Consider the following 20104-nt stretch of genomic DNA (forward strand, 5'->3'; position numbering starts at 1 on the left):
AGGCCAATACCCATTAATAATCACTATCCAAAAAAGAGCCACCAAATTTTGGAATCACCTACAAATGAGCAACCCCCAATGCTATCACTACGACGCCCTGAAATGCCAAGAGCTGACCATAAAGAAGAATACCCTCAGTCAACTGGTCCTGGGACTCAATAAAGTAACTAATAACAATAACCAGTCCCAGGACAGTGACAGGGTAACACAAAGAATTCGACCCAACACAATCGTCGCTAAGCAAAAGGAAAAATATCTGTCATATTGGGCAGAAACAACAAAAACCCAAAGCAAACTCAATTGCTACTTGGCCCTAAACAGACAATACAACATAGCTGATTACCTGACCATGGTAAAGGATAACAAACTGAGAAGAACCTTGACAAGGTACAGACTTAGTGAACATAGCCTAGCGATCGAAAAAGGCAGACACAGGCAGACCAGGCTGCCAAGAGAAGACAGGATATGCTCTCACTGCAGTCAGGGAGTAGTTGAGACAGAGATGCACTTCCTCACAGCCTGTGGAAAATATCAGTGCATCAGAGAGAATTTCTACCAAAAATTCTCACAAATATGCCCTGAATTCAGAAATCTGACTGACAACCAAAAACACCCATTCCTACTGGGGGAGGAGAGAAGCTGTGTAACACTGGCGGCACACTATGTTACAGCTTGCCATGAACAGAGGGACAACCAGTAAACTAAGACAAGAGTATATATAAACAAGGCGAATGTATATTTATAAACTCAGGGATATACCTGTTTATACACTGTATGAATGGAACCGCGTTTATGTGTTCAACCATAAATGTATTTTGATGCTTTGGCAACATAAGATGTACCTTATCATGCCAATAAAGCGATTTGTATTGTATTGTATTGTATTGTCTGTGGAACCCGTACCCCAGTGAGAGTCAGTGTCTGTGGAACCCGTACCCCAGTGAGAGTCAGTGTGTGTGGAACCCGTACCCCAGTGAGAGTCTGTGTCTGTGGAATCCGTATCCCAGTGAGAGTCAGTGTCTGTGGGACCCGTACCCGAATGAGAATCAGTGTCTGTGGAACCCGTACCCCAGTCAGAGAGTCAGTGTCTGTGGAACCCGTACCCCAGTGAGAGTCAGTGTGTGTGGAACACATACCCCGGTGAGAGTCAGTGTCTGTGGAACCCGTACCCCAGTGAGAGTCAGTGTCTGTGGAACCCGTACTCCAGTGAGAGTCAGTGTCTGTGGAATTCGTACCCCAGTGAGAGTCAGTGTCTGTGGAACCCGTACCTCAGTGAGAGTCAGTGTCTGTGGAACTCGTACCCCAGTGAGAGTCAGTGTCTGTGGAACCCGTACCCCAGTGAGAGTCAGCGTCTGTGGAACCCGTACCCCTGTGAGAGACAGTGTGTGTGGAACCCGTACCCCAGTGAGAGTCAGTGTCTGTGGAACCCGTACCCCTGTGAGAGTCAGTGTGTGTGGAACCCGGAACTCTGTGAGAGTCAGTGTCTGTGGAACACGTACCCCAGTGAGAGTCAGTGTGTGTGGAACCCATACCCCAGTGAGAGTCAGTATCTGTGGAACCCGTACCCCAGTGAGAGTCAGTGTGTGTGGAAACCGTACCCCAGTGAGAGTCAGTGTCTGTGGAACCCGAACCCCAGTGAGAGTCAGTGTCTGTGGAACCCGTACCCCAGTGAGAGTCAGTGTCTGTGGAACCTGTGCCCCAGTGAGAGTCAGTGTCTGTCCAGCCCATACCCCAGTGAGAGTCAGTGTGTGTGGAACCCGTACCCCAGTGAGAGTCAGTGTTTGTCGAACCCGTACCCCAGTGAGAGTCAGTGTGTGTGGAACCTGTACGCCAGTGAGTCAGTGTGTGTGGAACCCGTACCCAAGTGAGAGTCAGTGTCTGTGGAACCCGTACCCCAGTGAGAGTCAGTGTCTGTGGAAACCGTACCCCAGTGAGAGTCAGTGTGTGTGGAACCTGTACCCCAGTGAGAGTCAGTGTGTGTGGAACCCGTACCCCAGTGAGAGTCAGTGTGTGTGTGGAACCCGTACCACAGTGAGAGTCAGTGTCTGTGGAACCCATTCCCCAGTGCGAGTCAGTGTCTGTGGAACCCGTACCCCAGTGAGAGTCAGTGTGGGTGGAACCCGTACCCCAGTGAGAGTCAGTGTCTGTGGAACCCATACCCCACTGAGAGTCAGTGTCTGTGGAACCCATACTCCAGTGAGGGTCAGTGTCTGTGGAACCCGTACCCCAGTGAGAGTCAGTGTCTGTGGAACCCGTACCCCAGTGAGAGTCAGTGTCTGTGGAACCCGTACCCCACTGAGAGTCAGTGTCTGTGGAACCCATACTCCAGTGAGGGTCAGTGTCTGTGGAACCCGTACCCCAGTGAGAGTCAGTGTCTGTGGAACCCGTACCCCAGTGAGAGTCAGTGTCTGTGGAACCCGTACCCCAGTGAGAGTCAGTGTGTGTGGAACACATACCCCAGTGAGAGTCAGTGTCTGTGGAACCCGTACCCCAGTGAGAGTCAGTGTCTGTGGAACCCGTACCCCAGTGAGAGTCAGCGTCTGTGGAACCCGTACCCCAGTGAGAGTCAGTGTCTGTGGAACCCGTACCCAAGTGAGAGTCAGTGTGTGTGGAACCCGTACCCCAGTGAGAGTCAGTGTCTGTGGAACCCGTACCCCTGTGAGAGTCAGTGTGTGTGGAACCCGTACCCCAGTGAGAGTCAGTGTCTGTGGAACCCGTACCCCAGTGAGAGTCAGTGTCTGTGGAACCCGTACCCCAGTGAGAGTCAGTGTGTGTGGAACCCGTACCCCAGTGAGAGTCAGTGTGTGTGGAACCCGTACCCCAGTGAGAGTCAGTGTGTGTGGAACCCGTACCCCAGTGAGAGTCAGTGTGTGTGGAACCCGTACCCCAGTGAGAGTCAGTGTGTGTGGAACCCGTACCCCAGTGAGAGTCAGTGTGTGTGGAACCCGGACCCCAGTGAGAGTCAGTGTCTGTGGAACCCGTACCACAGTGAGAGTCAGTGTGTGTGGAACACGTACCCCAGTGAGAGTCAGTGTCTGTGGAACCCGTACCCCAGTGAGAGTCAGTGTCTGTGGAACCCGTACCCCAGTAAGAGTCAGTGTCTGTGGAACCCGTACCCCAGTGAGAGTCAGGAGAGATGTGGGGGAGAGCGGAGTGAGAATTGCGAACAGCCCTTACCATTCTCTGCAGCTGCTGGTTGTCCTTCTCCAGGCTGACGATCTTGGCGGTGGTGTTGGTGTCAGCGTCGGCACGGCTGAGCCGCAGCTGTTCCTCCTTCCGCCGCAACTCCTGGTTCTCCCGCTTGAGCTTCAGCAGCTGGTTCGACGTCACCTCGTGCACCTCGTAACTTAGAGGCTTCTGAGTCACTGCAAAAACAGCACAGAGCATTGACTGCCTGTCCCAGCCTCACCGTGGGAGGAAACTGAATATATTCACTCTGCAGCTGAAGGCACAAGGCCGAGGAGTAGAGGGAGCTTTACTCTGTATCTAACCCGTGCTGTACCTGCCCTGGGAGTGTTTGATGGGACAGTGTAGAGGGAGCTTTACTCTGTATCTAACCCGTGCTGTACCTGCCCTGGGAGTGTTTGATGGGACAGTGTAGAGGAAGCTTTACTCTGTATCTAACCCGTGCTGTACCTGCCTGGGGAGTGTTTGATGGGACAGTGTAGAGGGAGCTTTACTCTGTATATAACCCGTGCTGTCCCGGCCCTGGGAATGTTTGATGGGACAGTAGAGGGAGCTTTACTCTGTATCTAACCCGTGCTGTACCTGCCCTGGGAATGTTTGATGGGACAGTGTAGAGGGAGCTTTACTCTGTATCTAACCTGCACTGTACCTGCCCTGGGAGTGTTTGATGGGACAGTGTAGAGGGGGCTTTACTGTGTATCTAACCCGTGCTGTACCTGCCCTGGGAGTGTTTGATGGGTCAGTGTAGAGAGAGCTTTACTCTGTATATAACCCGTGCTGTACCTGCCCTGGGAGTGTTCGACGGGACAGTGTAAAGGGAGCTTTACTCTGTATCTAACCCGTGCTGTGCCTGCCCTGGGAGTGTTTGATGGGTCAGAGTAGAGGGAGCTTTACTCTGTATATAACCCGTGCTGTACCTGCCCTGGGAGTGTTTGACGTGACAGTGTAAAGGGAGCTTTACTCTGTATCTGACCCGTGCTGTACCTGCCCTGGGAGTGTTTGATGGGTCAGTGTAGAGGGAGCTTTACTCTGTATATAACCCGTGCTGTACCTGCCCTGGGAGTGTGTGATGGGTCAGTGTAGAGGGAGCTTTACTCTGTATCTAACCCATGCTGTACCTGCCCTGGGAGTGTTTGATGGGACAGTGCAGAGAGCTTAACTCTGTATCTAACCCCTGCTGTACCTGCCCTGGGAGTATTTGACGGGACAGTGTAGAGAGCTTTACTCTGTATCTAACCCCTGCTGTCCCTGCCCTGGGAATGTTTGATGGGGACAGTGTAGAGGGAGCTTTACTCTGTATATAACCCGTGCTGTACCTGCCCTGGGAGTGTTTGATGGGTCAGTGTAGAGGGAGCTTTACTCTGTACCTATCCCGTGCTGTACCTGCCCTGGAAGTGTTTGATGGGACAGTGTAGAGGGAGCTTTACTCTGTATCTAACCCGTGCTGTCCCTGCCCTGGGAATGTTTGATGGGACAGTGTAGTGGGAGCTTTACTCTGTATCTAACCCGTGATGTACCTGCCCTGGGAGTGTTTGATGCGTCAGTGAAGAGAGAGCTTTACTCTGTATATAACCCGTGCTGTACCTGCCCTGGGAGTGTTTGACGGGACAGTGTAAAGGGAGCTTTACTCTGTATCTAACCCGTGCTGTACCTGCCCTGGGAGTGTTTGATGGGTCAGAGTAGAGGGAGCTTTACTCTGTATATAACCCGTGCTGTACCTGCCCTGGGAGTGTTTGACGGGACAGTGTAAAGGGAGCTTTGCTCTGTATATAACCCGTGCTGTACCTGCCCTGGGAGTGTTTAATGGGACAGTGTCGCGGGTGCTTTACTCTGTATCTAACCCGTGCTGTACCTGCCGTGAGAGTGTTTGATGGGACAATGCAGAGGGAGCTTTACTCTGTACCTATCCCGTGCTGTACCTGCCCTGGGAGTGTTTGATGGGACAGTGTAGAGGGAGCTTTACTCTGTATCTAACCCGTGCTGTACCTGCCCTGGGAGTGTTTGATGGGACAGAGTAGAGGGAGCTTTACTCTGTATCTAACCCGTGCTGTACCTGCCCTGGGAGTGTTTGATGGGACAGTGTTGAGGGAGCTTTACTCTGTATCTACCCCGTGCTGTACCTGCCCTGGGAGGGTTTGATGGGACAGTGTAGAGGGAGCTTTACTCTGTATCTAACCCATGCTGTACCTGCCCGGGGAGTGTTTGATGGGACAGTGTAGAGGGAGCTTTACTCTGTATCTAACCCATGCTGTACCTGCCCTGGGAGTGTTTGATGGGACAGTGTAGAGGGAGCTTTACTCTGTATCTACCCCGTGCTGTACCTGCCCTGGGAGGGTTTGATGGGACAGTGTAGAGGGAGCTTTACTCTGTATCTAACCCATGCTGTACCTGCCCTGGGAGTGTTTGATGGGACAGTGTAGAGGGAGCTTTACTCTGTATCTAACCCGTGCTGTACCTGCCCTGCGAGGGTTTGATGGGACAGTGTAGAGGTAGCTTTACTCTGTATCGAACCTGTGCAGTGCCTACCCTGGGAGTGTTTGATGGGACAGTGTAGAGGGAGCTTTACTCTGTATATAACCCTTGCTGTACCTGCCCTGGGAGTGTTTGATGGGACAGTGTAGAGGGAGCTTTACTCTGTATCTAACCCCGTGCTGTACCTGCCCTGGGAGTGTTTGATGGGACAGTGTAGAGGGAGCTTTACTCTGTATCTAACCCGTGCTGTACCTGCCCTGGGAGTGTTTGACGGGACAGTGTAGAGGGAGCTTTACTCTGTATCTAACCCGTGCTGTACCTGCCCTGGGAGTGTTTGATGGGATAGTGTAGAGGGAGCTTTACTCTGTATCTAACCCATGCTGTGCCTGCCCTGGGAGTATTTGATGGGACAGTGTAGAGGGCGCTTTACTCTGTATCTAATCCCGTGCTGTACCTGCCCTGGGACTGTTTGATGGGTCAGTGCAGAGGCAGCTTTACTCTGTATCTAACCCGTGCTGTGCCTGCCCTGGGAGTATTTGATGGGACAGTGTAGAGGGAGCTTTACTCTGTATCTAACCCGTGCTGTACCTGCCCTGGGAGTGTTTGATGGGACAGTGTAGAGGGAGCTTTACTCTGTATCTAACCCGTGCTGTACCTGCCCTGCGAGGGTTTGATGGGACAGTGTAGAGGGAGCTTTACTCTGTATCTAACCGCTGCTGTACCTGCCCTGGGAGTGTTTGACGGGACAGTGTAGAGGGAGCTTTACTCTGTATATAACCCTTGCTGTACCTGCCCTGGGAGTGTTTGATGGCACAGTGTAGAGGGAGCTTTACTCTGTATCCTACCCGTGCTGTACCTGCCCTGGGAGTGTTTGATGGGTCAGTGTAGAGGGAGCTTTACTCTGTATCTAACCCGTGCTGTACCTGCCCTGGGAGTGTTTGATGGGACAGTGTAGAGAGCGTTACTCTGTATCTAACCCCTGCTGTACCTGCCCTGGGAGTATTTGACGGGACAGTGCAGAGAGCTTTACTCTGTATCTAACCCCTGCTGTCCCTGCCCTGGGAATGTTTGATGGGGACAGTGTAGAGGGAGCTTTACCCTGTATCTAACCCGTGCTGTACCTGCCCTGGGAGTGTTTGATGGGACAGTGTAGAGGGTGCTTTACTCTGTATCGAACCTGTGCAGTACCTGCCCTGGGAGTGTTTGATGGGACAGTGTAGAGGGAGCTTTACACTGTATCTAACCCGTGCTGTCCCTGCCCTGGGAGTGTTTGATGGGACAGTGTAGAGAGCGTTACTCTGTATCTAACCCCTGCTGTACCTGCCCTGGGAGTGTTTGATGGGACAGTGTAGAGAGCTTTACTCTGTATCTAACCCCTGCTGTACCTGCCCTGGGAGTATTTGATGGGACAGTGTAGATAGCTTTACTCTGTATCTAACCCCTGCTGTACCTGCCCTGGGAGTGTTTGATGGGACAGTGTATAGGGAGCTTTACTCTGTATGTAACCCGTGCTGTACCTGCCCTGGGAGTGTTTGACGGGACAGTGTAGAGGGAGCTTTACTCTGTATCTAACCTGCACTGTACCTGCCCTGGGAGTGTTTGATGGAACAGTGTAGAGGGGGCTTTACTCTATCTGTCCCGTGCTGTACCTGCCCTGGGAGTGTTTGATTGGACAATGTAGAGGGAGCTTTACTCTGTATCTAACCCGTGCTGTACCTGCCCTGGGAGTGTTTGACGGGACAGTGTAGAGGGAGCTTTACTCTGTATATAACCCGTGCTGTACCTGCCCTGGGAGTGTTTGATGGGTCAGTGTAGAGGGAGCTTTCCTCTGTATATAACCCGTGCTGTACCTGCCCTGGGAGTGTTTGATGGGACAGTGTAAAGGGAGCTTTACTCTGTATCTAACCCGTGCTGTACCTGCCCTGGGAGTGTTTGACGGGTCAGTGTAGAGGGAGCTTTACTCTGTATCTAACCCGTGCTGTACCTGCCCCGGGAGGGTTTGACGGGACAGTGTAGAGGGAGCTTTACTCTGTATCTAACCCATGCTGTACCTGCCCTGGGAGTGTTTAATGGGACAGTGTAGAGGGAGCTTTACTCTGTATCTAACCCGTGCTGTACCTGCCCTGGGAGTGTTTGATGGGACAGTGTAGAGGGAGCTTTACTCTGTATCTAACCCATGCTGTACCTGCCCTGGGAGTGTTTAATGGGACAGTGTAGAGGGAGCTTTACTCTGTATCTAACCCCTGCTGTACCTGCCCTGGGAGTGTTTGACAGGACAGCGTAGAGGGAGCTTTACACTGTATCTAACCCATGCTGTACCTGCCCTGGGAGTGTTTAATGGGACAGTGTAGAGGGAGCTTTACTCTCTTTCTAACCGGTGCTGTACCTGCCCTGGGAGTGTTTGATGGGACAGTATGGAGAGAACTTTACTGTGTATCTAACCCGTGCTGTACCTGCCCTGGGAGTGATTGAAGGGATGGTGTAAAAGGTAAGTCCGAGCTATCCCTTACGTTCGACGTGCAGGAGCTCCTCAGAGACCGTCTCCATTGTCCCGCTGAGCTGCAACAACTCGCCCAGACTCTGCTTCAGCTCGGACTCCAGGCTCAGATTCTCCTCCAGTAGCTCCTCAACCCTTTGCCTGTCCACCTCTCGCTCCTGTTACGGGACGGCAATCTCTCGTCAGCTGAAGCAGTTCATAGAAAGGGATGGGGAGGATATTTATCCCCCTAGAGTCACACTTCCACCCTCAACTTTCCCTGTCACCAACATCCTGGGGGTCACCATTGACCAGAAATTTAACTGGACCAGCCACATAAAGACTGTGGCAACAAGAGCAGGCCAGAGGCTGGGTATTCTGCGGCGAGTGTCTCACCTCCTGACTCCCCAAAGCCTTTCCACCATCTACAAGGCACAAGTCAGGAGTGTGATGGAATACTCTCCACTTGCCTGGATGAGTGCAGCTCCAACAGCACTCAAGAAGCTCGACACCATCCAGGACAAAGCAGGCCGCTTGAATGGCACCCCATCCACCACCTTAAACATTCACTCCCTCCACCACCGGCGCACCGTGGCTGCAGTGTGGACCATCTACAAGATGCACTGCAGCAACTCGCCAAGGCTTCTTCGGCAGCACCTCCCAAACCCGCGACCTCTTCCACCTAGAAGGATACTGTGGAATGGGGGCTCGGGGAGAGAGGGAGACTGGGGAATGCGGGCTCGGGGGAGAGAAAGAGACTGGGGAATGGGGGCTCAGGGGAGAGAGGGAGACTGGGAAAGGGGGGCTCGGGGGGAGAGAGGGAGACTGGGGAATGGGGGCTCGGGGGTAGAGATGGAGACTGGGGAATGGGGGCTAGGTGGGGGGAGAGGGAGACTGGGGAATGGGGGCTCGGGGAGAGAGAGAGAGACTGGGGAATGGGGGCTCAGGGGAGAGAGGGAGACTGGGGAATGGGGCTCGGGGGGAGAGAGAGACTGGGGAATGGGGGCTCGGGGGGAAGAGGGAGGCTGGGGAATGGGTGCTTGGGGGGCGAGAGACTGGGGAATGGGGGCTCGGGAGAGAGAGGGAGACTGGGGAATGGGGGCTCGGGGGTAGAGATGGAGACTGGGGAATGGGGGCTAGGTGGGGGGAGAGGGAGACTGGGGAATGGGGGCTCGGGGAGAGAGAGAGAGACTGGGGAATGGGGGCTCGGGAGAGAGAGGGAGACTGGGGAATGGGGGCTTGGGGGGAGAGAGGGAGACTGGGGAATGGGGGCTCGGGGAGAGAGAGAGACTGGGTAATGGGGGCTCGGGGGACAGGGAGACTGGGGGCTAGGGGGGAGAGAGGGAGACTGGGAATGGGGGCTCGGGGAGAGAGAGAGACTGGGTAATGGGGGCACGGGGGTGAGGGACATTGGGGAATGGGGGCTCGGGGGGAGAGAGGGAGACTGGGGAATGGGGGCTCGGGGGGAGAGAGAGAGACTGGGGAATGGGGGCACGGGGAGAGAGAGAGAGACTGGGGAATGGGGGCTCGGGGAGAGAGAGAGACTGGGGAATGGGGGCTCGGGGGGAGAGAGGGAGACTGGGGAATGGGGGCTCGGGGGGAGAGAGGGAGACTGGGGAATGGGGGCTCGGGGGAGAGAGGGAGACTGGGGAATGGGGGCTCGGGGAGAGAGAGAGAGACTGGGGAATGGGGGCACGGGGAGAGAGAGAGAGACTGGGGAATGGGGGCTCGGGGAGAGAGAGACTGGGGAATGGGGGCTCGGGGAGAGAGACTGGGGAATGGGGGCTCGGGGAGAGAGAGAGACTGGGGAATGGGGGCTCAGGGGAGAGAGAGAGAGAGAGACTGGGGAATGGGGGCTCGGGGGGAGAGAGGGAGAGACTGGGGAATGGGGGCTCGGGGGGAGAGAGGGAGACTGGGGAATGGGGGCTCGGGGAGAGAGAGAGGGAGACTGGGGAATGGGGGCTCGGGGAGAGAGAGAGAGACTGGGGAATGTGGGCTCGGGGAGAGAGACTGGGGACTCACGGGGAGAGAGAGAGACTGGGGAATGGGGGCTCGGGGGAGAGAGACTGGGGAATGGGGGCTCGGGGAGAGAGAGAGACTGGGGAATGGGGGCTCGGGGAGAGAGAGAGAGACTGGGGAATGGGGGCTCGGGGGGAGAGGGAGACTGCGGAATGGGGGCTCGGGGGGAGAGAGAGAGACTGGGGAATGGGGACTCGGGGAGAGGGGGAGACTGGGGAATGGGGGCTCGGGGAGAGAGAGAGAGACTGGGGAATGGGGGCTCGGGGAGAGGGGGAGACTGGGGAATGGGGGCTCGGGGAGAGAGAGGGAGACTGGGGAATGGGGGCTCGGGGGAGAGAGGGAGACTGGGGAATGGGGGCTCGGGGAGAGAGGGGGAGACTGGGGAATGGGGGCTCGGGGGAGAGAGGGAGACTGGGAATGGGGGCTCGGGGGTGAGAGAGGGAGACTGGGGGAATGGGGGCTCGGGAGAGAGAGGAGACCGGGGAATGGGGGGCTCGGGGGGTGAGAGACTGGGGAAATGGGGGCTCGGGGGAGAGAGAGGGAGACTGAGGAATGGAGGCTCGGGGGGAGAGAGAGACTGGGGAATGGGAGCTCGGGGGAGAGGGAGAGACTGGAGAATGGGGGCTCGGGGGGAGAGGGAGACTGGGGAATGGGGGCTCGGGGGAGAGAGGGAAACTGGGGAATGTGGGCTCGGGGGAGAGGGAGACTGGGGAATGGGAGCTCGGGGGAGAGAAGGAGAGACTGGGGAATGGGGGGCTCGGGAGAGGGGGGAGAGAGACTGGGGAATGGGGGCTCGGGGAGAGAGAGAGAGACTGGGGAATGTGGGCTCGGGGAGAGAGAGAGACTGGGGACTCACGGGGAGAGAGAGAGACTGGGGAATGGGGGGCTCGGGGGAGAGAGAGAGACTGGGGAATGGGGGCTCGGGGAGAGAGAGACTGGGGAATGGGGGCTCGGGGAGAGAGAGAGACTGGGGAATGGGGGCTCGGGGAGAGAGAGAGACTGGGGAAATGGGGGCTCGGGGAGAGAGAGAGACTGGGGATGGGGGCTCGGGGGGAGAGGGAGACTGGGGAATGGGGGCTCGGGGAGAGAGAGAGACTGGGGGATGGGGGCTCGGGGGGAGAGGGGAGACTGGGGAATGGGGGCTCGGGGAGAGAGAGAGACTGGGGAATGGGGGCTCGGGGAGAGAGAGAGACTGGGGAATGGGGGCTCGGGGGGTGAGAGGGAGAGACTGGGGAATGGGGGCTCGGGGGGAGAGGGAGACTGGGGAATGGGGGCTCGGGGGGAGATGAGAGAGACTGGGGAATGGGGGACTCGGGGAGAGGGGGAGACTGGGGAATGGGGGCTCGGGGAGAGAGAGAGAGACTGGGAATGGGGGCTCGGGGAGAGGGGGAGACTGGGGAATGGGGGCTCGGGAGAGAGAGGGAGACTGGGGAATGGGGGCTCGGGGGAGGGAGAGAGGGAGACTGGGGAATGGGGGCTCGGAGAGAGAGGGGGAGACTGGGGAATGGGGGCTCGGGGGAGAGAGGGAGACTGGGGAATGGGGGCTCGGGTGAGAGAGGGAGACTGGGGAATGGGGGCTCGGGGGGAAGAGAGAGACTGGGGGAATGGGGGCTCGGGAGAGAGGGAGACCGGGGAATGGGAGCTCGGGGGGTGAGAGACTGGGGAATGGGGGCTCGGGGAGAGAGAGGGAGACTGAGGAATGGAGGCTGCGGGGGGAGAGAGAGACTGGGGAATGGGGGCTCGGGGGAGAGGGAGAGACTGGAGAATGGGGGCTCGGGGGGGAGAGGGAGACTGGGGAATGGGGGGCTCGGGGGAGAGAGGGAAACTGGGGAATGTGGGCTCGGGGGAGAGAGAGAGACTGGGGAATGGGAGCTCGGGGGAGAGAGGGAGACTGGGGAATGTGGGCTCGGGGGAGAGAGAGAGACTGGGGAATGGGGGCTCGGGGGGAGAGAGAGACTGGGGAATGGGGGCTCGGGGGGTGAGAGACTGGGGAATGGGGGCTCGGGGGAGAGAGGGAAACTGGGGAATGTGGGCTCGGGGGAGAGAGAGAGACTGGGGAATGGGAGCTCGGGGGAGAGAGGGAGACTGAGGAATGGAGGCTCGGGGGGAGAGAGAGACTGGGGAATGGGGGCTCGGGGGGAGAGGGAGACTGGGGAATGGGGGCTCGGGGTGGAGAGAGAGAGAGACTGGGGAATGGGGGCTCGGGGAGAGAGAGACTGGGGAATGGGGGCTCGGGGGGAGAGAGAGAGACTGGGGAATGGGGGCTCGGGGAGAGAGAGACTGGGGAATGGGGGCTCGGGGAGAGAGAGGCTGGGGAATGGGGGCTCGGGGGGAGAGAGGGAAACTGGGGAATGGGGGCTCGGGGGGAGAGAGAGAGAGACTGGGGAATGGGGGCTCGGGGAGGGAGACTGGGGAATGGGGGCTCGGGGGGTGAGAGGGAGACTGGGGAATGGGGGCTCGGAGGAGAGGGAGACTGGGGAATGGGGGCTAGGGGGGAGAGAGGGAGACTGGGAAATGGGGGCTCGGGGAGAGAGCGAGAGACTGGGGAATGGGCGCTCAGGGGAGAGAGGGAGACTGGGGAATGGGGGCTTGGCGGGGAGAGGGAGACTGGGGAATGGGGGCTCGGGGGAGAGAGAGGGAGACTGGGGAATGGGAGCTCAGGGGAGAGAGAGGGAGACTGGGGAATGGGGGCTCGGGGGAGAGCGAGAGAGACTGGGGAATGGGGGCTCGGGGGAGAGAGGGAGACTGGGGAATGGGGGCTTGGGGGGAGAGAGAGACTGGGGAATGGGGGCTCGGGAGAGAGGGAGACTGGGGAATGGGGGCGCGGGGGGAGAGAGGGAGACTGGGGAATGGGGGCTCGGGGGGAGAGAGAGGGAGACTGGGGAATGGGGGCTCGGGGGGAGAGAGAGGGAGACTGGGGAATGGGGGCTCGGGGAGAGAGAGGTAGACTGGGGAATGGGGGCTCGGAGGAGAGGGAGACTGGGGAATGGGGGCTCGGGGGAGAGAGAGGGAGACTGGGGAATGGGGGCTCGGAGGAAAGGGAGACTGGGGAATGGGGGCTCGGGGGAGAGAGGGAGACTGGGGAATGGGGGCTCGGGGGAGAGAGAGGTAGACTGGGGAATGGGGGCTCGGGGGAGAGAGAGGTAGACTGGGGAATGGGGGCTCGGGGGGAGAGGGAGACTGGGGAATGGGGGCTCGGGGGAGAGAGGGAGAGACTGGGGAAAGGGGCTCGGGGGAGAGAGAGAGACTGGGGAAAGGGGCTCGGGGAGAGAGACTGGAGAATGGGGGCTCGGGGAGAGAGAGGGATACTGGGGAATGGGCGCTCGGAGGAGAGGGAGACTGGGGAATGGGGGCTCGGGGGGGAGAGAGGGAGACTGGGGAATGGGGGCTCGGGGGAGAGGGAGACTGGGGAATGGGGGCTCGGGGAGAGAGAGGGAGACTGGGGAATGGGGGCTCGGGGGGAGAGAGAGGGAGACTGGGGAATGGGGGCTCAGGGGGAGAGAGGGAGACTGGGGAATGGGGACTCGGGGGAGAGAGAGAGACTGGGGAATGGGGGCTCGGGGGGAGAGAGGGAGAGACTGGGGAATGGGGGCTTGGGGAGAGACGAAGAGAGACTGGGGAATGGGGGCTCGGGGGGAGAGAGGGAGAGACTGGGGAATGGGGGCTTGGGGAGAGACGAAGAGAGACTGGGGAATGGGGGCTCGGGGGCAGAGGGAGACTGGGGAATGGGGGCTCGGGGGAGAGAGAGAGACTGGGGAATGGGGGCTCGGGGGAGAGAGCGAGACTGGGGAATGGGGGCTCGGGGGGAGAGAGGGAGAGACTGGGGAGGGGGGGCTCGGGGAGAGAGGGAGAGACTGGGGAATGGGGGCTCGGGGGGAGAGAGAGAGACTGGGGAATGGGGGCTCGGGGGAGAGAGAGAGAGACTGGGGAATGGGGGCTCGGGGGAGAGAGAGAGAGACTGGGGAATGGGGGCTCGGGGGAAGAGAGAGAGACTGGGGAATGGGGGCTCGGGGGGAGAGAGGGAGAGACTGGGGAGGGGGGGCTCGGGGAGAGAGGGAGAGACTGGGGAATGGGGGCTCGGGGGGAGAGAGAGAGACTGGGGAATGGGGGCTCGGGGGAGAGAGAGAGAGACTGGGGAATGGGGGCTCGGGGGAGAGAGAGAGAGACTGGGGAATGGGGGCTCGGGGGGAGAGAGGGAGAGACTGGGGAAGGGGGGCTCGGGGGGAGAGAGAGAGACTGGGGAATGGGGGCTCGGGGGAGAGAGAGAGAGACTGGGGAATGGGGGCTCGGGGGAGAGAGAGAGAGACTGGGGAATGGGGGCTCGGGGGGAGAGAGAGAGACTGGGGAATGGGGGCTCGGGGGGAGAGAGAGAGACTGGGGAATGGGGGCTTGGGAGAGAGAGGGAGACTGGGGAATGTCGGCTCGGGGGAGAGAGAGAGAGAGAGACTGGGGAATGGGGGCTCGGGGAGAGAGAGGGAGACCTGGGAATGGGGGCCTCGCTGAGCCAAGCCGACACATGTTGAAATCAGGAGGTCATTGCGGGGGTGGGGTGGAAATTACGTTGGAAGTGCACCCGCAACATCTGGCCGAATGGCGATTGACACAGAGCTCAATGCCGGGCCTCGCTTGCAAAGTAATGACTATCTTCACCCCACTGATATCACACCTCGTACTGGTTTCCACACCTCAGCCCCGCGGGTGTGGGCTTTCGCACTTTGGCCCCAGGCGCTCGCACACGCACGCAGTGCGGCAACGACAGCGCGCGAGGCGAGATATCGCGGCCCTATTTCCGTCCCTCACGCTCCCTCCCTCCCTCCCCACCTCACTCGGAGAAGCGTCACTCACCATCTCGAGGTCCTGCAGCCCCGACCGCAGCAGGAGATTCTCCTTCTCCAGCTCGTGGAGCTTGTCGCAGCGCACCCGGGCCGAATCCAGCTGCTCCTCCAGCATGCTCTTGGTCTCCAGCAGGGCCTGGCTGTACTCCCTCTCCTCCTGCGCGGGGAAACCGGCGCAAAGAGGTCGTTACAGCAAAGCCAAGGAGCCGGTCGCTCCCCCCCCCAGCCAACGCCTCCCTCCACCCCTCCTCTCCCGAAGGTGCCGACTCTCGCCAGTCTCCGTGGCGGCCGCCACCGCCGGCCGACCTCTGACCGTCAGAACACACCATGAAGCCATTCGACCGTGAATGTCGTCACTGCCCGGGCTAATTCCGGCCTCGCTCGAAACCAATGCATTTTAACAGCAGGAGTGACTGGATAGAGAGAGAAAAAGAAAAAAAGGATAGAGAGATAGAGAAGAAAGAAGGCAGGAAAGAAAGAAAGAAGGAAAGAAAGAAATGACAGTGTAGTCACTGTTGTAACGTAGGAAACGCGGCAGCCAATTTGCGCACAGCAAGCTTCCACTAACAGCAATGTGATAATGACCAGATCATCTGTTTCAGTGATGTTGGTTGAGTGATAAATATTGGGCCCAGGACACCGGGGAGAACGCCCCCTGCTCTTCTTCCAATAGTGGCTGTGGGATCTTTTACATCCACCTGAGAGGGCAGACAGGGCCTCGGTTTAACGTCTCATCTGAAAGACGGCACCTCCGACAGTGCGGCGCTCCCTCAGTACTGCCCCTCCGACAGTGCGGCGCCCCCTCAGTACTGCCCCTCCGACAGTGCGGCGCTCCCTCAGTACTGCCCCTCCGACAGTGCGGCGCCCCCTCAGTACTGCTCCTCCGACAGTGCGGCGCTCCCCTCAGTACTGCCCCCTCCGACAGTGCGGCGCTCCCTCAGTACTGCCCCTCCGACAGTGCGGCGCTCCCTCAGTACTGCCCCTCCGACAGTGCGGCGTCCCCCTCAGTACCGCCCCTCCGACAGTGCGGCGCTCCCTCAGTACTACCCCCTCCGACAGTGCGGCGTCCCCCTCAGTACCACCCCTCCGACAGTGCGGCGCTCCCTCAGTACTGCCCCTCCGACAGTGCGGCGCTCCCTCAGTACTACCCCTCCGACAGTGCAGCGCTCCCTCAGTACCGCCCCCTCCGACAGTGCGGCGCTCCCTCAGTACTGCCCCTCCGACAGTGCGGTGCTCCTCGGTACTGCCCCTCCGATAGTGCGACGCTCCCTCAGTACTGCCCCTCCGACAGTGCGGCGCTCCCTCAGTACCGCCCCTCCGACAGTGCGGCGCTCCCCTCAGTACTGCCCCTCCGACAGTGCGGCGCTCCCTCAGTACTGCCCCTCCGACAGTGCGGCGCTCCCCTCAGTACCGCCCCTACGACAGTGCGGCGCTCCCTCAGTACCCGCCCCCTCCGACAGTGCGGCGCTCCCTCAGCACTGGCACTGGAGTGTCAGCCTCGATTATAGGCTCAACTCTCTGGAGTGGGGCTCGAACACACAATTTTCTGACTCCGAGGCGAGAGAGCGAGAACTAGCCACTGAGCCATGGCTGGCCCTGGTTAATTTCTCCTCTCCCCCTCCCCAGCAACAAAGGGGCACTGAGGCACATTGTAGGTTCCCCACAGGACCAGCCCAGCTGAGGGATTGGAGAAGGAGCCTCTGGTCTGTGCGACGCGTCATGCTGGGGAATTGCGATTCCAGCTCTCGCGAGGTTAATGACGCCCCCCTCTCCCCCCGCCCCCACCACACCTCCGGACCCCCCACACCCTCCGAGGACGTACCTCGGCCTTTCCTTTGTAGAACTCGATGCTGTTGAGCCGCTCCTTGTAGGCCTTCACCTCGCTCTGCAGCCGGTCCACACAAGTGGCCTTCTCTTCGCAGGATGTCCACCTCGTCCCGATACGTCTGGCGGTCCGAGCCTCCAGGACCAGCTCCCGGTTCTGAGGGAGGGAAGCAGATCGGCTTAGGGCCCGTAGAAGGATCACCCGTTCCCGTATTGGGACAGTGTAGAGGGAGCTTTACTCTGTATCTAACCCGTGCTGTACCTGCCCTGGAGTGTTTGATGGGACAGTGTAGAGGGAGCTTTACTCTGTATCTAACCCGTGCTGTACCTGCCCTGGGAGTGTTTGACGGGACAGTGTACAGGGAGCTTTACTCTGTATCTAACCCCGTGCTGTACCTGCCCTGGGAGTGTTTGATGGGACAGTGTAGAGGGAGCATTACTCTGTATCTAACCCGTGCTGTACCTGCCCCGGGAGTGTTTGATGGGACAGTGTAGAGGGAGCTTTACTCTGTATCTAACCCGTGCTGTACCTGCCCTGGGAGTGTTTGATGGGACAGTGTAGAGGGAGCTTTACTCTGTATCTAACCCGTGCTGTACCTGCCCTGGGAGTGTTTGATGGGACAGTGTAGAGGGAGCTTTACTCTGTATCTAGCCTGTGCTGTGCCTGCCCTGGGAGTGTTTGATGGGACAGTGTAGAGGGAGCTTTACTCTGTATCTAACCCGTGCTGTACCTGTCCTGGGAGTGTTTGATGGGACAGTGTAGAGGGAGCTTTAATCTGTATCTAACCCGTGCTGTACCTGCCCTGGGAGTGTTTGATGGGACAGTGTAGAGGGAGCTTTACTCTGTATCTAACCCGTGCTGTACCTGCCCTGGGAGTGTTTGATGGGACAGTGTAGAAGGAGCTTTACTCTGTATCTAACCCGTGCTGCACCTGCCCTGGGAGTGTTTGATGGGACAGTGTAGAGGGAGCTTTACTCTGTATCTAAACCCGTGCTGTACCTGCCCCTGGGAGTGTTTGATGGGACAGTGTAGAGGGAGCTTTACTCTGTATCTAACCTGTGCTGTACCTGCCCTGGGAGCGTTTGATTGGACAGTGTGGAGGGAGCTTTACTCTGTATCTAACCCGTGCTGTACCTGTCCTGGGAGTGTTTGATGCGACAGTGTAGAGGGTGCTTTACTCTGTATCTAACCCGTGCTGTACCTGCCTGGGAGTGTTTGATGGGACAGTGTGGAGGAGCTTTACTCTGTATCTAACCCGTGCTGTACCTGTCCTGGGAGTGTTTGATGCGACAGTGTAGAGGGTGCTTTACTCTGTATCTAACCCGTGCTGTACCTGCCCTGGGAGTGTTTGATGGGACAGTGTAGAGGGAGCTTTACTCCTGTATCTAACCCGTGCTGTACCTGCCTGGGAGTGTTTGATGGGGACAGTGTAGAGGGAGCTTTACTCTGTATCTAACCCGTGCTGTACCTGCCCTGGGAGTGTTTGATGGGACAGTGTAGAGGGAGCTTTACTCTGTATCTAACCCGTGCTGTACCTGCCCTGGGAGTAATGAGACTGGGTGCTGTCTTTAAAATGTAGCTATTATTTCAGGCTGTGTAACAAAGTATGAATTCTGATATTGCACCTTGCGGACAAGTATGTTGTAAGTTCCTCTGCCGACAGATGGGTTGTACCTGTCGGACTGTGTGAACCTTGGAGACCCCCATACACGCGCGGGACTAATTTGAACTAGTTTCAGGGTGCATTGCCATCCAAGATTGAAGACAATTGTTGGACATCCCGGAGAGGTAAGGGTTAGCAGTCAGACTTCTTTGTATCTTAGAGCAACAGGCTTTCCAGGCTTTCTGAATAAATAGAATGGCTTTGACGTATCGTGAGGGGAATGCGTAGCTTGTCTTCAGATAGGTAAAGTACACGTGTAAAGAAATACATGACTGTAAATGACACCAGCCATGAGTGATTAAAGTGTATGTTCAGGGGCTAGGGTAATAAACATAGAAATGGGAATCCATTAGCTATAGTATGGAAAAATCATGGTTGGTAAAGCTTTTTCTTCAAAGATGTTAGCAACTATTACGTCAGGAAGTCTTGTTTAAGGGAAGTAGCCTTGGGGTAAACAACTCCAAGTGTTGACATGAATAGTCTGTCTTCAAAGGATTTGGGAACAGATACGGCATGAGGTCTTATCTGTGACATGTACTGTTGATGTAGCCAGAATATGGTGTGTAAAGGAGCACAGTTTTCAATAGAAATTCAGAGGGCTCGAAAGATACAGAAATCGAAAAGCCACTCCCTGTATACAGCTAAGGTCGATCACCTTTACTGTGTATCAATAAAGTCTGTTCCATATACCCCATTACAAAGAGTCTTACAAGTGTAAGGAGGTCTTGCTACAATTGTACAGGGCGCTGGTGAGACCACACCTGGAGTACTGTGCACAGTTCTGGTCTCCTTATCTGAGGAAGGATAGACTTGCCTTAGAGGCGGTGCAACGAAGGTTCACTCGATCGATCCCTGGGATGAGAGGGCTGTCCTATGAGGAGAGATTGAGTAGATTGGGCCGATACTCTGTGGAGTTTAGAAGAATGAGAGGCGATCTCATTGAAACATACAAGATTCTGAGGGGGATTGACAGGGTAGATGCTGAGAGGCTGTTTCCCCCTGGCTGGAGAGTCTAGAACCAGGGGTCACAGTCTCAGAATAAGGGGTCGGCCATTTAGGACTGAGATGAGGAGGAATTTCTTCACTCAGAGGGCGGTGAATCTTTGGAATTCTCTCCCCCAGAGGGCTGTGGAGGCTCAGTCGTTGAGTATATTCAAGGCCGAGATCGATAGATTTTTGGACCCTCGGGGAATCAAGGGAATTGGGGATCAGGCAGGAAAGTGGAGTTGAGGTCAAAGATCAACCATGATCTTATTGAATGGCGAAGCAGGCTCGAGGGGCCGAATAGCCGGCTCCTGCTCCTAATTCTTATGTTCTTGTGTTTTAAGGCTGATCACCTTTGCTGTATATCAATATAAAGTTCTGTCTGCACCATTACAAAGTGTCTCGTGCAAAGCAGAGAAGGAAGGAGGTCGACAGCGAAGAAAAAGCAGCCGGGTTAAGCTGCGTTCAACCAGCATATTCTCGTAAAGCTCCATCTTCTAAAAGCTGCAACGCCCCGCTTCAAACCGACTGCCTAGTCGATGAGTCTTCAGATGGTGATTCTGACAGAGCCGGGTCTGAATTACGTGCACAAACTAACACGAAAGAATGGCATGTTACTTGGGAAATAAGAGTCTAAACGGGGT

General features: G+C 57.3%; 1 protein-coding gene across 1 annotated transcript in view; it reads right to left on the reverse strand.

Moving 5' to 3' along the window:
- Positions 1-20104, reverse strand: part of LOC147092886 (girdin-like) — a 94793-nt gene that overhangs the window by 29512 nt on the left and 45177 nt on the right. Inside the window, exons 10-13 of the mRNA XM_085975703.1 lie at positions 16811-16969; positions 14999-15145; positions 8169-8313; positions 3178-3365 (exon numbers count right to left, since the gene is read on the reverse strand). Of these exons, the coding sequence (XP_085831829.1) occupies positions 3178-3365; positions 8169-8313; positions 14999-15145; positions 16811-16969 (639 nt within the window). The remainder of the gene's footprint in view (positions 1-3177; positions 3366-8168; positions 8314-14998; positions 15146-16810; positions 16970-20104) is intronic.

This window comes from Somniosus microcephalus, unplaced genomic scaffold (assembly GCF_052327205.1).
Source record: "Somniosus microcephalus isolate GS21.2 unplaced genomic scaffold, FLI_Smic_1.0 unresolved_chr2, whole genome shotgun sequence".
Taxonomy (NCBI): Eukaryota; Metazoa; Chordata; class Chondrichthyes; order Squaliformes; family Somniosidae; genus Somniosus; species Somniosus microcephalus.